Source organism: Sinocyclocheilus anshuiensis, unplaced genomic scaffold, assembly GCF_001515605.1.
Source record: "Sinocyclocheilus anshuiensis isolate Anshui unplaced genomic scaffold, SAMN03320099.WGS_v1.1 scaffold728, whole genome shotgun sequence".
Classification (NCBI taxonomy): domain Eukaryota; kingdom Metazoa; phylum Chordata; class Actinopteri; order Cypriniformes; family Cyprinidae; genus Sinocyclocheilus; species Sinocyclocheilus anshuiensis.
Genome location: NW_015555767.1, coordinates 1,010,510 through 1,024,081, shown reverse-complemented (window position 1 = coordinate 1,024,081; position 13,572 = coordinate 1,010,510). Strand labels below are relative to the sequence as shown.

Sequence of the window (13,572 nt, the reverse complement as noted above, 5' to 3'; positions counted from 1 at the left end):
TGTATTTACGTGAGATACTCTACACGATAGACATTTGGACTGCTGTGTGTGTATTTGAGCGCTGAGAACTGATCGCGCGCTGTATATGAGAACTGAAGAAGTGGAGCGTGTGCGAGAGAGAGCACTTCTATCAGCGCGATTCCGCCTATCCCGCATTCACTGACTTTAAGTTAATCGAGAACGAATTGTGACTCCCGGGAAAAACGGGATGTCTGGTCACCTTATCCCTACCCCTTCGGGTGCTGAGGCCATTGTTTCAGACCGCTAGTTCGCGTTTTGGTAGCCTATCCATCCACTGCGGCTGCCATACTGAGACTAGATATGCAAACGCCCCTCATCCGATTGCAATCCAATGACAGGGACGCACATTTTGAAGGACAAGACAGTAGCCTATAGGATGTATTTTGAATGTCCGGTAGTCCTCAAATAACATTATAGTCCCGTCTCGTCTTGTTAACGAAGACGCGGCATAAATTTCTTCATAGTTTCATCATCAGATATTAGTTTTAGCTCGCCAACGTCTCGTCTTATTCACAGAAAAAATGTTCGTTAACGAATATTTTTCGTCTTCGTTGACGAAATTAACACTGGTTGGTCTGTGCCAAATAGGCTTGCATGGTATTGGGCTTCCACGATAATGGTTAAGCTGATAATCACAATTTCTTTGCTCAAATCATAATCACGTTTATTAATTAAGGCTAATAAAGAATTCATCACAAATCACCAATATATATATATATTTATATACACACACACACACCCACACACCAGAGTCCTGCACGTGGGACCCGCTAATATTTGATGTAACGGGTGGAATAATATTTAAATGTGTCAAGAGCGGGTGCAGGTTGGATGGGTGACAGGCACGGGCAGGGTGTGGGTCCAATAGCCAAGACTATTTTGACTCAATCCAGTGCACGCTGATAGGCAGCTGCTTTCAAACAGTCCCATACTTGTGTTCACACTCTGTCTGAAGACCGTTAAAGGCAATCTATTCACAATTTGAATAAAGGTTTTAGACTACTATTCATGCTGCTAAAAAGAGGACAAATGGTCACGTATACACTGCAAAGAATGCACATTTGTTCAAAATAGATTGTTCACATGATGTACACAATATTTTTATATTGTTTACAGGATGGGTGTCGCACTTTTTTTTTCCTTTTTTTTTTTTGTTAACATTTTAAGCTGCGTGTCTGTTATTTTTTTCTGAAATGCATTAACTCAGAATGCCTAATGGTTCATTGCTTGTTACATGAGAAAATAAATGAGTTTTGTCTACCTCATGTAGGAGATTTAATGCGGGTGCGGTTCAGGTCATGAGTTTTATGTGAAACGGGTCAGGTACGGAATTAAATTAGTGTTGCTGTCGGATAACGGGTCGGGTGTTCTGTTAATTACTGCTGGTGTGGGTTTATCAAACAGGACCCTTGCAGGACTCTCATATACACATACACACACACACACACACACCTTTTTTTATAAACCTTGTTCAGCATGATGTTTCCATTGTTCTATTTGTTTTATATTCGGAGTCATGCTTTGAATGTATTTCCTATCTGGCACTGTATCTGTAGTTGGAAAATACCTTTATTCAGCTGTTTTGTCTTGTTTCTTTATTTAATTTACCACTTCTGTTTTATCCTCTTTTTTGCAATCTTTCAGTCTAAGAGCAGTTTGATGGAGAGTCAGTCTGCTGATGCCGAGCCTCCACCTCCACCTCCACCCAAACCAGAGCTCAGATACCCTGGGCTGTCACGTGGACCTGCCGGACACTCTGAGGGTTAGAGCAAACCAACATGACAAACTACAGCAGCATTTTGATTGATTAATATCTCTCAAATGTTCATAGATCATTATTGCCTTATTTGTGCAATTTTTTTTTAGCTAAATTTACTTTACATTTAAGATTTGACTTAGATTGAATAGTGTTGAGTTAAGCTTTCAAAATGTAACAGCAGTAATGTCATCATAATACTTGGATGCTTTTGTTGATTACTCGTCTTTCTTGCTTATATTTTGCCATTTATGAATCTAATATTAATATTTAGAATGGAGTAGGATTTGAATTAGAGTTACTCGATTTTAAAAAATTGCATTTTGCCCGTGTCGAGTAACCAGCAAAATACTAGAAATAGCGCATTCGACGGACGAGAATCCATGAACCGCATTATCAGACCGTCTTCCAAGGCTGCATGATATATTAAACCCATTTTAAAATTATAATAAAGCATAATGCTATTGTGAATTCACAAACGCTTATATATACGTGTGTTTAGTTTACGTACGTGCGTCTCCGAGCGGCTTCGTTCACAGTAAATGCTGCTCCACACAAACTGTTATCATTTACATGTGTGGAGCATCTCAAATTCCATCTCTGCATATTGTTGTGAGTTTGGGTTTATTATAATGTTCATCTGGGAACTCACGGTGTGCCATTTCATCAGATTTGTAGAGTAAATCATTTATAAACCTATGCAAACGCAGGAGAATACTTCAATATCTTTCTCAATATGCTAACTGTTCATTGCATTTTCTAAATAAAAGTTTAAACCCTCACTCTGAGTTTACACGTTTTTGATGTCCACATATTAAGGAAATTACAGTGGCTGCAGCATTTCTGTCGTACAGAAATGGCCAAATATTAAAGATTAAGTGGATATTTGAATTAAATGTTTAGTCAGTATTAAACAAGGATTAGATCGGGCTGTAAAGTGTAAAAACAATCGTCAGGCTGTTGGTGCTCTCTGCAGGCATTTGTTATAATGCGTAATGTACATTAGCTCCATTGTTTATAATACATTATGTATTCTACAATAGTTGAATAAAATCATATGATTACTTGCTTTTGATACTTTATTTGAACTAATTATTATTGCCTCATTGCAATTATATATATATTTTAAGTAATTTAAAATGCTATTGTTCGCTTGGGTCTATTTTTATTACCACAAAAAAAAGTATTATAATTATCCGATTAATCGTCAGAATAATCGACTGATTACTCGATTACCAAAATTATCGTTAGAGACAGCCCTAGAATGAAGTATAAAGGCCTGATCAAATCAAGAATAACTATAAATAAACAACTAAATAACTATATTAGCATTCACACTAAAGCATGATAAGTTTATTATAAGCAGGCGCTGCAGTTATGTTGTGTGCCGCTTTAAATCCTCAAGCTCTTTAAGGTCTAGTGAATTCTGGTTGTCTGTGTTTTTAATGTTCATCAGTTAGAGAAAAATTGTTCGGAAAGTGATTTGAATGATAGTGTTCCTCTGTGTCATTATCGTTATAGTTGTGATGGGAACTTCTCTGTTCTCATAGAATTAGAACAATTATTAAAACTTTATAGTTGTAGTTTTTGTCTTTGGTGTGAACAGGCCTTATGATTGTAAATTACCTGTTGCAATGCTGTTTTGTCGGCTTAATTCACCTAACATGTTACTAAAATGTGTTTACAACTCTAAATCTGATCTTTCATTGTCCTTTGTTTGCAGAGAGTAGTCTGTTGAATAAAGCCCCGCCCACCCCCACCATGTTCAAATACAGGCCCACCTACAGCGGTCCGGGCAAGAACCACACTGCCCTTACACATGCCTATGCCAACCAGGTAACTTTTCTCTGTTGATGTACAGTATGTGTTGCTTATCCAAAGTAAAGAGGTCTGTGTGTTCATTCACATCTATGGTGATGACATTCACTACATTTAATTTAACGTCATTCCCATTCTTTTGCATGACTGTAATTATTATTTCCTTTATACCACATATTTTTAAGTCTTTTTTTTCTCTAACATTTTGTTCAATCCATTAAATTGTTTTTCCCCCTCCAATTTGATTGACTCAGTGGCTTTCAGTTGAACAGTATCAGTAAGTTTACACTGTACTACTTTTTCTGTGTGTCTGTGTGCATTATTGTTTAATTATGTGCCAATGGTCCTCTCCTTACTCTAATATCTGTCTTTTTTCAGTGTCCATATGCATTCATTTTTAAATGCAGCTTGTTAATGCAGCTGAGTTTCTATTTAATTGTCATTGTTTTATGAATCTCCCACTATTTAGTTTATCACCATAGTAGTTATTTTGTATCTTTACATTAATTAAGGGTTATAAATTATATAAGAATGTTGTCTTTACAAAAAAGACCGCGTTGCTTTCTCAAAAGGCCACCGCTTATACAAAAGAAGAATTGGCACAGACAAAATGGTTGTTCTGAAACAAAAGAATAAATATAATCTGTTCCATTTGTTTAATTATACTCTAGTAGTGTTAATAAAGCCTACAGTGTTTAAACCACAAAAAAACAATCTCTCCTCACAGAGTGGCCGTGCAAAACAATTTGCTGGTTGCAGCTGTGGGGGTGTGTCCGTTTTGGCTCTACTATGCTGGATTTGGATATATTAGATGAGAAATACACCATGTCATGTGATTTTGATTGATTCTGAAAGACCTGAGGCCTCATGAATAAAACTTTACTGAGTTTCCATTATAAAAGTTTGTGTACACGGATTTAGATTAAAAAAAATAAAATAAAAATAAAAAGGTATTAACCCTGCTGGTCAAGGTTGGGCTTAAGTCTGAATTGAAGAATTGTCTCCTTTTCGATAGTAATATACCGGTATTGGTGATAACCGTGATAAAAAATAAATAAATAAAACATTAATATAACACCACAGACAATAATATTGTAAATAATCCAGTGGCAGTAACTGGTTGACACTCAAACATAGCAGCGAGACACTCTACCTATATTCACAGTATAGGAGTTTTTTGTTAGACTTACTTTTTGTATGCTTTTGTTTAAAAACTCTCTCTCCATTTCCCTACACTCATGTTTTTGAAAAGTTAAAGGTGATTTATTTATTTTTAAATGTTTCTGTATATTATTATGATTATATTATGTTATTGTGAAATCTTTTGGCCACAACAATTGTGTAGTGAAAATCTGATATTGTGACATTAAATTGAACTTGAAATTGTAAGACCTACAAACCTTCAAGCCTTTCTAAATTAGTTCACTCAAAAAAGAGAATGATCCTTGTTTGGCTGGTCTCAGCCCCCAAAACAGGAAAACTTTTATCAGTCTGCTTGGAAGTAAAATCATCATTTACAGTGTTCAGGTTTGGTTGAGACATTTAGTAGCAAAACAAACTAGATATTCATGAGCAGAACTATATTTTGTTCTGTGAAATAAGAAGTACCTGTGAGTTAAATGGATAAATCATGCACAGTCACTTAGGTCGACTACAGTTGGCTACAATCAAATCTACCATTTTAGGCTAAAAAGCCAACAGGATAAATGTCAAGCTTGCTTGTAGCTTACTTTTTATACATGAGGCCCCAGGGCTTTTTATCTCCTGCCAACAAAGACCACAAGGCAAGAAAAGTGAGATGTTGTGGTCTTTAGATTTTTAATGTCGCTCCTGCGCTGTGGTATGCTATACTGAAACAAATGCAAAAATGACACGCATTCAGACTCCTGTGAAAAACCACAGTGCTCTGCCTTCAGTGCGTCTAAGTTTGTTTTGTTCCCTGCCTTTCCAAGCTTAGCCTCTCTGTCTGTCATAATGCTGGCTCTTTATTATAGCTATAGAAAACGCTTTCCTAAATCATGTGTCCCCAGTGGCCCACACGATCCATACCAAGGGGTTTGTCCTTGACGTCCCTTTGAATTTAGCTTTCAGATTTCCTTTGTAACTTTATAAACTCTTCTGTTTGCTGTCTCTCTCTCGCTCTCTCTCTGTAGATGAGTCGTCGGGACAGTCTTAAAGAGTCCTCATCCTCTCTCCTCCAGTCCAGTCAGCAGCCAGGCTATCGCTCTGAGCCCAGTCTGGATGGGCACGAGGGGGGTGGAGTTGAACGAAGCGGGCCAGAGCGAACAGGTGGGGGTCCTGGAGGACCTCCAGGCTCAGGGATCACAGGATACTCCCTAGGAGGGCGTTCATATCCCTCCTTCTCTGATCCCACAGTTCTTGCCGGAGGGGCCTCGCGGTCCTCTAGTGTTCGCTCTTCTCACAATGCCCCACCATCTGAGGCTACCACCTCCACCAGCTACAAGAGCTTAGCCAATCAGACTCCACCACCGGCTCCTCGGAACGGCAGTCTGTCATACGATAGTCTGCTCACACCTTCCGAAAGCCCCGATTTTGAGTTGGCAGTGCCAGAGATGTCACCAGGGCGACCGCGCACCCCTGTAGTTGGATACAGTTCGCCTTACCTTTCAGCACAGATCGCCCAGCAACGGGAGGCAGAGCTCCACCAGCCGTGTGCCTACAGCACCGCCCTGCTTGCCTCCCCACAACACGCCGGCTATCTACGTGGCTCCACCTCCTCCCCACCCGCTCCACCTGAACGAGAGCGGGAACGCCTGCTGCATGACTCTCAACCACCCCACCATCACCACCACCACCATCATCACCACCATCACCATCGGCCACCCCGCTTCTCTCGACCCCCTCTGCTCTCTGACTCGGGCCCATCTCAGCCCTCATATCCATACCGCACTCGCTCTACTGACACGCCTCTGCCGCCCACCACCCACCCTCCACGCTCGCCACACCCCCCGCCGCTGGGGAAGTCTCTGTCTTACTCTAGCGCTGCTGCTGCAGAGATGCAGTACCGCCTGGTCCGCAAAGCCTCTGCCTCGGTCGGGGGAGGGGGCATACAGGCGCCAAAGTGAGTAACTCCCCCTCAACCTTACGACGCTCTGCGCAGCCTGCTGCATCCTTCCTCCTACTCTTCCTCCTCCTCCTCCTCCTCCCAGACTCCTGTGAGTGTATCTCTTTCACTTCTTTCTTCCTTCTGCTTTTTCCCACCAGTCTTAACTCATTCTGTCTAGGCAACTCTCCAGTAATTTTACGCTTTCAGTAGTGATCATCTGTTGCTTTCTGCTACTTGGTGTCATTGTGTTGAACTTTGGTGAATCATTATTGTCAAATTAAAATAGTATAATAGTATAATATTATTATTGTTGTTATTATTGTTACTTTATCCCCGGTTTCACAGACAAGGCTTAAGCCTAGTCCCAGACTAAAATGTAAGTCTGAGCTGTTTCAACTGAAAGAAACTTGTACTGACTGATGTTAAAATATATCAGTGCCTTTGTTTTGTCTCAAGATGCACACCAGTATGTTCAATCATCAATGTTTTTTCTAAGGCATGTTAAAAAAAAAAGACTTAAATGTCCTAATTGAACTATGGCCTAATCCTGGCTTAATCTAAGCCCTGTCTGTGAAACCAGGCCTTAGTATTAGTTTAAAATTTTGAGAAAAAAAATAAATAAATAAAATTGTTAATTACTAATTCAGCTTAACATCATCTTTTCAACAACACAACCTTTTAACATGAAATATCTGGTCAACCATTACAGTTTTTAAAGAAATCAAAGGCTTTGTTCACACAAGCACCATAATTTCATTTAATTATGTCTTTTTTTGAATGGCAAAAAGTAATAAACATTAAGCTTGGCTTTTCGTTTAATCTGAACAATCAGGTCAGATTTCAGGTAGTTTTTCTCGCAATTCAGGACAGGGTCAGACTTTTGCGTGCCTCTGTTGTCTCATGTACCTTAGTTGTCTCAGTGCCATATCATGATGTCATAGTAAACATGAATAGAATCAAATAAAGCACTTGTCTGTGTGGAGAGGCAAGATGGAAAAATTGATTTTTAAAGTCTTTTGACATCATGCTGCATTTGGCTTAAGTTGTTACTATGGTGACCTACGTAGATAAACTGGATATTGTCTACTCTAGAATAAACAGATCCAATTTAATCACTGGCAGAATGACTAAATGGATAGATCTGAGACAGACAGAAAGCTTCATCACTGTGCTCATTTAGAGGTCTGGAAAGCCTGCATTGCCCTGAGTTATTAGTCAGCATTTTAAAAGCAACAAAATCAACCTGGTGTCTACTAAGAAGCAGAGAATAAATCTTCTTTACAGGAAACATTGTTGCTTAGAATGAGGTAGAGAACAAAATTAACCATATTCTGTCATAAGAGTTTTGTATTTTAAGTTGACATGTATGCATTGTTATTTGGAAACAACCCAAGGACCAAACAATGATCCCTCATTATTAACAATCATTTCAGTGGCATGCTGATAGCAGAGCTGATGGTTATAATAAACCTGTCATGCTTCAGTGCTTAAAAGAATGTTTTCTTTCCAAAATGTGTGGCGGAGAAATTGAAATTGACTGGCAGCCAAGGCTGAATTTGCCACTGTGGCTAACTATTTTCATTGCTTTTATGCACTTTGTTTTCTGAACAGATATCTGCTCTGGGAGGCTTTTTAACTGACATCTATATCATGCATTTTTGTCATAGCCACAGGAATTTGAAATAATAGGTATCCTGTGATGTGTTTCGTTGTTGGTTATATCGTAATTCTTTCTTCTGTGTTGTGATTTACTTTTGGTTACATTGTGATGCTTTAGTCCGTTTCTGACTGTGACAGTGAAACTTTCATATGACGTTACTCTAAAATAGCACATTTCATGAAGACCCTTGTGCTTTAGTTAAATGCATGCTACAGGATCATACCTTTACTCTCAAACACTGCTGTTTAAAAGTTTGGGGTGGGTATGTTTTTTTTTTTTAAGTCTCTCTTGGATTTATTTAATTAATAATACAGTAATATTGTGAAATATTACCATTTTTAAAATAACTAGTTTTCTATTTTAATATATGTGACCCTGTGAATCATAAGGATGAGGATTGAGTCATAAGGATCAATTTTTCGAAATTGAGATTTATACATCATCTGAAAGCTGAATAAATAAGCTTGAAGATTGATGTATGGTTTGTTATGATAGGACAATATTTGGCCGAGATACAACTATTTGAAAGTCTGGAATCTGAGGGTGCAAAAAAATCTAAATATTGAGAAAATCGCCTTTAAAGTTGTCCAAATGAAGTTCTTAGCAATGCATATAACTAATCAAAAATTAAGTTTTAATATATTTACAGTAGGAAATTTACAAAATATCTTCATGGAACATGATCTTTACTTAATATCCTAATGATTTTTGGCATAAAAGAAAAATCGATAATTTTGACCCACACAATGTATTTTTGGCTATTGCTACAAATATACCCCAGCGAATTAAGACTGGTTTTGTGCTCCAGGGTCACATATTTTAAAATGTTATTTATCCCTGTGATGGCAAAGCTCAATTTTCATTAGCCATTACTCCAGTTTTCCGTGTCACATGATCCTTAAGAAATCATTCTAATATGCAGATTTGGTGCTCAAGAAACATTTCTTATTATTAACAGTTGCCAATTAATATTTTTGTTGAAACCGTGATGAATGTATTTTTGTTTAATGTCTTTTAGTGTAGTTAAAAAATGTTTATTTGAAATATAAATCATAGCATTGTTTTTACTGTCACTTTTGATCAATTAAATGCATCCTTGCTGAATAAAAGTATTATTTAAAAAGAAATCAACACATTTTGACCCTATGCTTTTGAACAGTAGTGCAAGTACTATACAAATGTTTATACTTAATGTAAATCTTTCTCTAATGTCTCTGTTTCTCTCGGTTTTTCTGGTTTAGGGACGAGATTCAGATGAAGTCGTATAGTCGGACAAATGGGCAGCCAAAACCTTCTTCCACCCCCTCGTCCCCCTCTAATCCTGTCAGCGTGTCCACTCGCCCAGGTCAGGCGTATTCCAGCGCTGGCTCTTCTCAGAGCCCCACCCACAAGCCTGGAGGCGGGGTGAAGAAGGTGACGGGCGTTGGAGGGACCACTTACGAGATATCGGTGTGAGATCTCGAGTCACTGTTCTGACCCGTGTTGTCAAGAATGGCGCCATGGAATTATTTTCTTCACTCTGTTTGGCAGACATTTATTGGTGCCCACAGGAAAGATCTGAAAACTTCTCTTCAAAATTGAAGCAGACCTCTGCTGTTATTTTTTAAAACGGATGTAACAGTGACCAGAAGGTTTTGGTTGGATATAACATGGAGGAGGAGGAGCAGGAGCAGCTCAAGCAGTGACATAGTGAACTTCAGGACTCCTCACCAGTAAGGAGCTGGAACACTTAAACGGTGTGACGGCAAAGGACCGGATTGCCTTGAAAACATTTCAGTACATTACAACAACAAAAAAAGGTTTTTATCCAACATAAAGGTGTAAATTGTTCTGTATAGAGAAAAAAAGGGTCATTGTTTTCTTTTTTTCACCGGGTGGAATTAAATTTTTACAAAAGGGGACCTGTGGTATTCAGTAGCCGTTTCAGACCACTGTGATTGGCATGCGACAATGTTGCATCTGTATCCAATCAGCACCAGGGAAGCAAAATTGTAGAAAAGATAAGGAAATGGACTAATGCGTTATTTAAATGACAGCAGCCTTTCAAGTGCAGGTAGTGTTTTCTGAGCCTTGGAAATTCAAGGATGTTTTTATTTAATTTTTAAAGTGTTATTTTATATGACTTTATAAATGGCTATTGATAAGATCAAAAAGGGGTTTTTTTTTCTACAAAGGCTGATATTTGTTCTCTATGGACTTTTATCTAATCAGACAGAGGGATAAAGAGCTGATGGCCACTCTAGCCAGAGAGATCAGCCGGTAATCAAAGGGTTAATCGTAGCATTTCAATCTGTGGGACATATTTCAATTTTTATACAGTAAACATTGATTGGCTGCCTCTTAGATATGATTTTTTTATTTTGTTTTTTTTTTCCGATTTTTTTTATTAATATGTGAGAGCCAAATCTCACCGGTGGCCTTGACTAGCCAGCCATGTAGGATTTAAAGCTTCCTGCTCACAATGCCACAGAATGGTGGGTAACCATATCAGTGCCCTCTGATTGGACAGCAGTTGAACTAATCAGTGGAAGTTAGCTGTCATTATGAATCAGTGAAAGCATTTTATTTTTAATTATTTAATTCTTACCTATTGCATTCGAGAAGATTGTGACTCATTTCAGTCATCGTCTGTCTTGTCAGGGGTATTGATCAATATTCAGATCAGAGCTGGCCAATCGGGACAGAATGTATTTGCTGACTGATACAAAAGCCAATGAGTACACTTCTAGGAATATTTTGGATCAAAAGATGGACTGAGGAGAGGGAAAGAAAGCAAAGAACGTGTACTGTATAGTTCAGTGTGAGTGAACATGGTTGTGAATATGTGTATGCGTGCGTGTGTGAGCATTGGTAATAAACTCTTTATAAATCAGTTGTGCATTTGACTTAAAATTTCCCTTTATGCATTGCTCCTGTTTTAATAGACAAAATCTTTAGAAAACTACACACCAAAAAAAAAAAAAATCTGTCCATCTGCAAATCTGTGAAAGCCTGTTGTAAATGTAGACATCAGAACAAAGGTCTAAAAATACTTTGGCACCTCATTAACTTGTTGCAGCATTGGAAAATAACCGGGTGTACCTAAAAATACTGAAAATGTTAGATGTGCTCCCTTGTTTGTTTCATGAATCTCAGCTCAGATAATTTTTTTAATGCTGAGACAATATATATAAACTTTTTTTAAACATTTTAGTAATTTTGTTGTATGCTTTTGTCATTTTTATGCCTTTTTAATGTCTAAATTATGTCTCAAGTTTAAGCTTTTAATTTTTATATTTATATAAATGTATATAAATAATTTAATGGTAATGTTTATGAAATAATGAATTTGGTATTTGGATACTTTATGGTTTTGAAACGGCCTATTCGTGTGATGAACCTGTGGTTACTCTGGAATTAGTGAAGTTAGTTCTGAAAGGTCTATCAAGAAAAGGTTTTATGTAACCTATATATTATTGGTAGCCACATCACATATTATGTCATTGTGGAGAATGCGTTGACTGTTTGAATGCAAATTTCAAATGCTAATTGAGTGCTTTAATGAGTGATTTAAATGTGCTTGTTTCAGCTTAAGAACAATTTGTCAAACATCTGCTTGGTTGCTCAGTTTAAATTTGGAGCAAATAGATCAAATGCACAACGTGAACAAAACAGGATGTGAAGAACAGTGTTTTATTGGAATGGCAAAAAAAAAAAAAACACTCAAAGCACTTAAGTCATCTTTCAGACATCAATTCATTCCATATTAGTGAAAAATCAAGAATTGTTTATTCAATAGGGAACTAAAACAATATTGCTTTTTTGTGGGGAAATTAATGACACGATTCTACATGAACAAACTGACAATAAAAGCTTCCAACAGTCAATGTAATAACTGGAAAAGGTTAAAACGTGAAGACTGCCTGCAGCTTTCTTCCGTGCCTGTCAGGTTAACATAAAAAAGAAATGTTAAAAGCTTATATCATTCAGCATAAAGAAAATTGAATAATAAACTTAGTATACAAAACATTTAAGACTTTTACTGCAGTATATTCTCTAAAATGAAATGTGTAACTGGGTCTCAGTGTCAAAGGTAACAACTGAATCTTGCAGAATATTATCTTGAGATCTCACTCTTACAGATTTAGTAAATGTTCATAACATGAACTGTTGGCATAAAAGACCCTCTCTTTTTGGACCACTGAATTCAGTCTAGTAGTCAGTACCATTACAAAACCAAGCTACGCTTCACAAAAATAGTAAAAAAAAAAAATACTAGGAGCTACAATGGAATGGGAGGATTAACAGTAGAATAGAAAAAGAACTGATAAAAAGTTTGTTCCCCAATAGTGATGCATATGCAACACAAAATAACCCCTTACTAATGATCACTTCACAATTATCAACCATATTAGAGGTAGATGTCCAATGTTTAACTTGATTAAATTAAAACAGAGATTGAATATTAACGTCCCAAATAACAGTTTTGTCTGTGTATACTGTGTCCAGTATATCAATGATTATGAAATCTAAATATGTATTAATATTAGGATTTACTATATTATTGGACTGATTTTGCACTTAACTAATACATTATACAAAAAGAAACAATAACACAATCATTCCGTTTATGACTTCATACAAACTCTTTCTCTCTGCATACTGAACATTAGCACACTCCGGTCCAGTCCCATAGTGATTCACAGTGCTCTTCAGCAGCATGCACTTTCTATTTGTCCTTCTTGCTCTCTGTGTCCATCGCAGTGATGGTCTCGGCCTCCGGTTCCTCCTCTTCAGGCACAGGGGCGAACACAGATTCAGTGGGCCTTTCGAACTTCTCTCCTTTAGGCTTATCAAGCTTCTTCGACTTCTGATACAACTCGTTGAGGTTAAACTCGCGGATGATGTTTTCCTGGAAACAAAAAAAAAAAAAAAAAACTAGTCACACCACATTTATCTGTATAGTACAGAAACGTATACAAAAAATAAAGACTGCTGAAGTGTTTGAAGGATGTTTCTGACAGTTTTTCACACTGAAGGTATTTTTCAAATGATTAAAGGGATAGTTCAAAAAAGGGATAGTCCAAAAATTCTGTCATTAATTACGCACAAAACGTATTCTCAGCTTCATAAAATTAAGGTTGAACTACTGATGTCACATGGACTATTTTAATGAAGTCCTTACTAACTTTATGGTCCATAAAAATAAAACGTTTTAGTTGCGTTACTGTCTATGCAGGGTCAGAAAGCTCTCCGATTTCATCAAAAATA

At 37.4% G+C, this 13,572-nt stretch overlaps 2 protein-coding genes across 3 annotated transcripts in view; one reads left to right on the top strand and one right to left on the bottom strand.

Moving 5' to 3' along the window:
- The window catches only part of LOC107674225 (palmitoyltransferase ZDHHC5-like), a 21,939-nt gene extending 10,657 nt beyond the window's left edge, over positions 1-11,282 (top strand). The window contains exons 8-11 of one of the 2 annotated variants that reach the window (XR_001632491.1): positions 1,666-1,783; positions 3,501-3,613; positions 5,749-6,771; positions 9,564-9,636. Coding sequence is in view for 1 of the 2 variants with exons in the window: in XM_016468144.1 (XP_016323630.1) it covers positions 1,666-1,783; positions 3,501-3,613; positions 5,749-6,677; positions 9,564-9,777 (1,374 nt within the window). In the remaining variant the exon portion in view is untranslated. Of the gene's footprint in view, positions 1-1,665; positions 1,784-3,500; positions 3,614-5,748; positions 6,772-9,563 lie in introns of both variants that reach the window. The other variant, XM_016468144.1, reaches the window with a different exon arrangement.
- Positions 11,283-12,158: 876 nt separating this feature from the next.
- The window catches only part of LOC107674258 (thioredoxin-related transmembrane protein 2-B), a 6,376-nt gene continuing 4,962 nt past the window's right edge, over positions 12,159-13,572 (bottom strand). Inside the window, exon 8 of the mRNA XM_016468194.1 lies at positions 12,159-13,213. Coding sequence (XP_016323680.1) covers positions 13,031-13,213 — 183 coding nt within the window. The 3' untranslated portion in view covers positions 12,159-13,030. The remainder of the gene's footprint in view (positions 13,214-13,572) is intronic.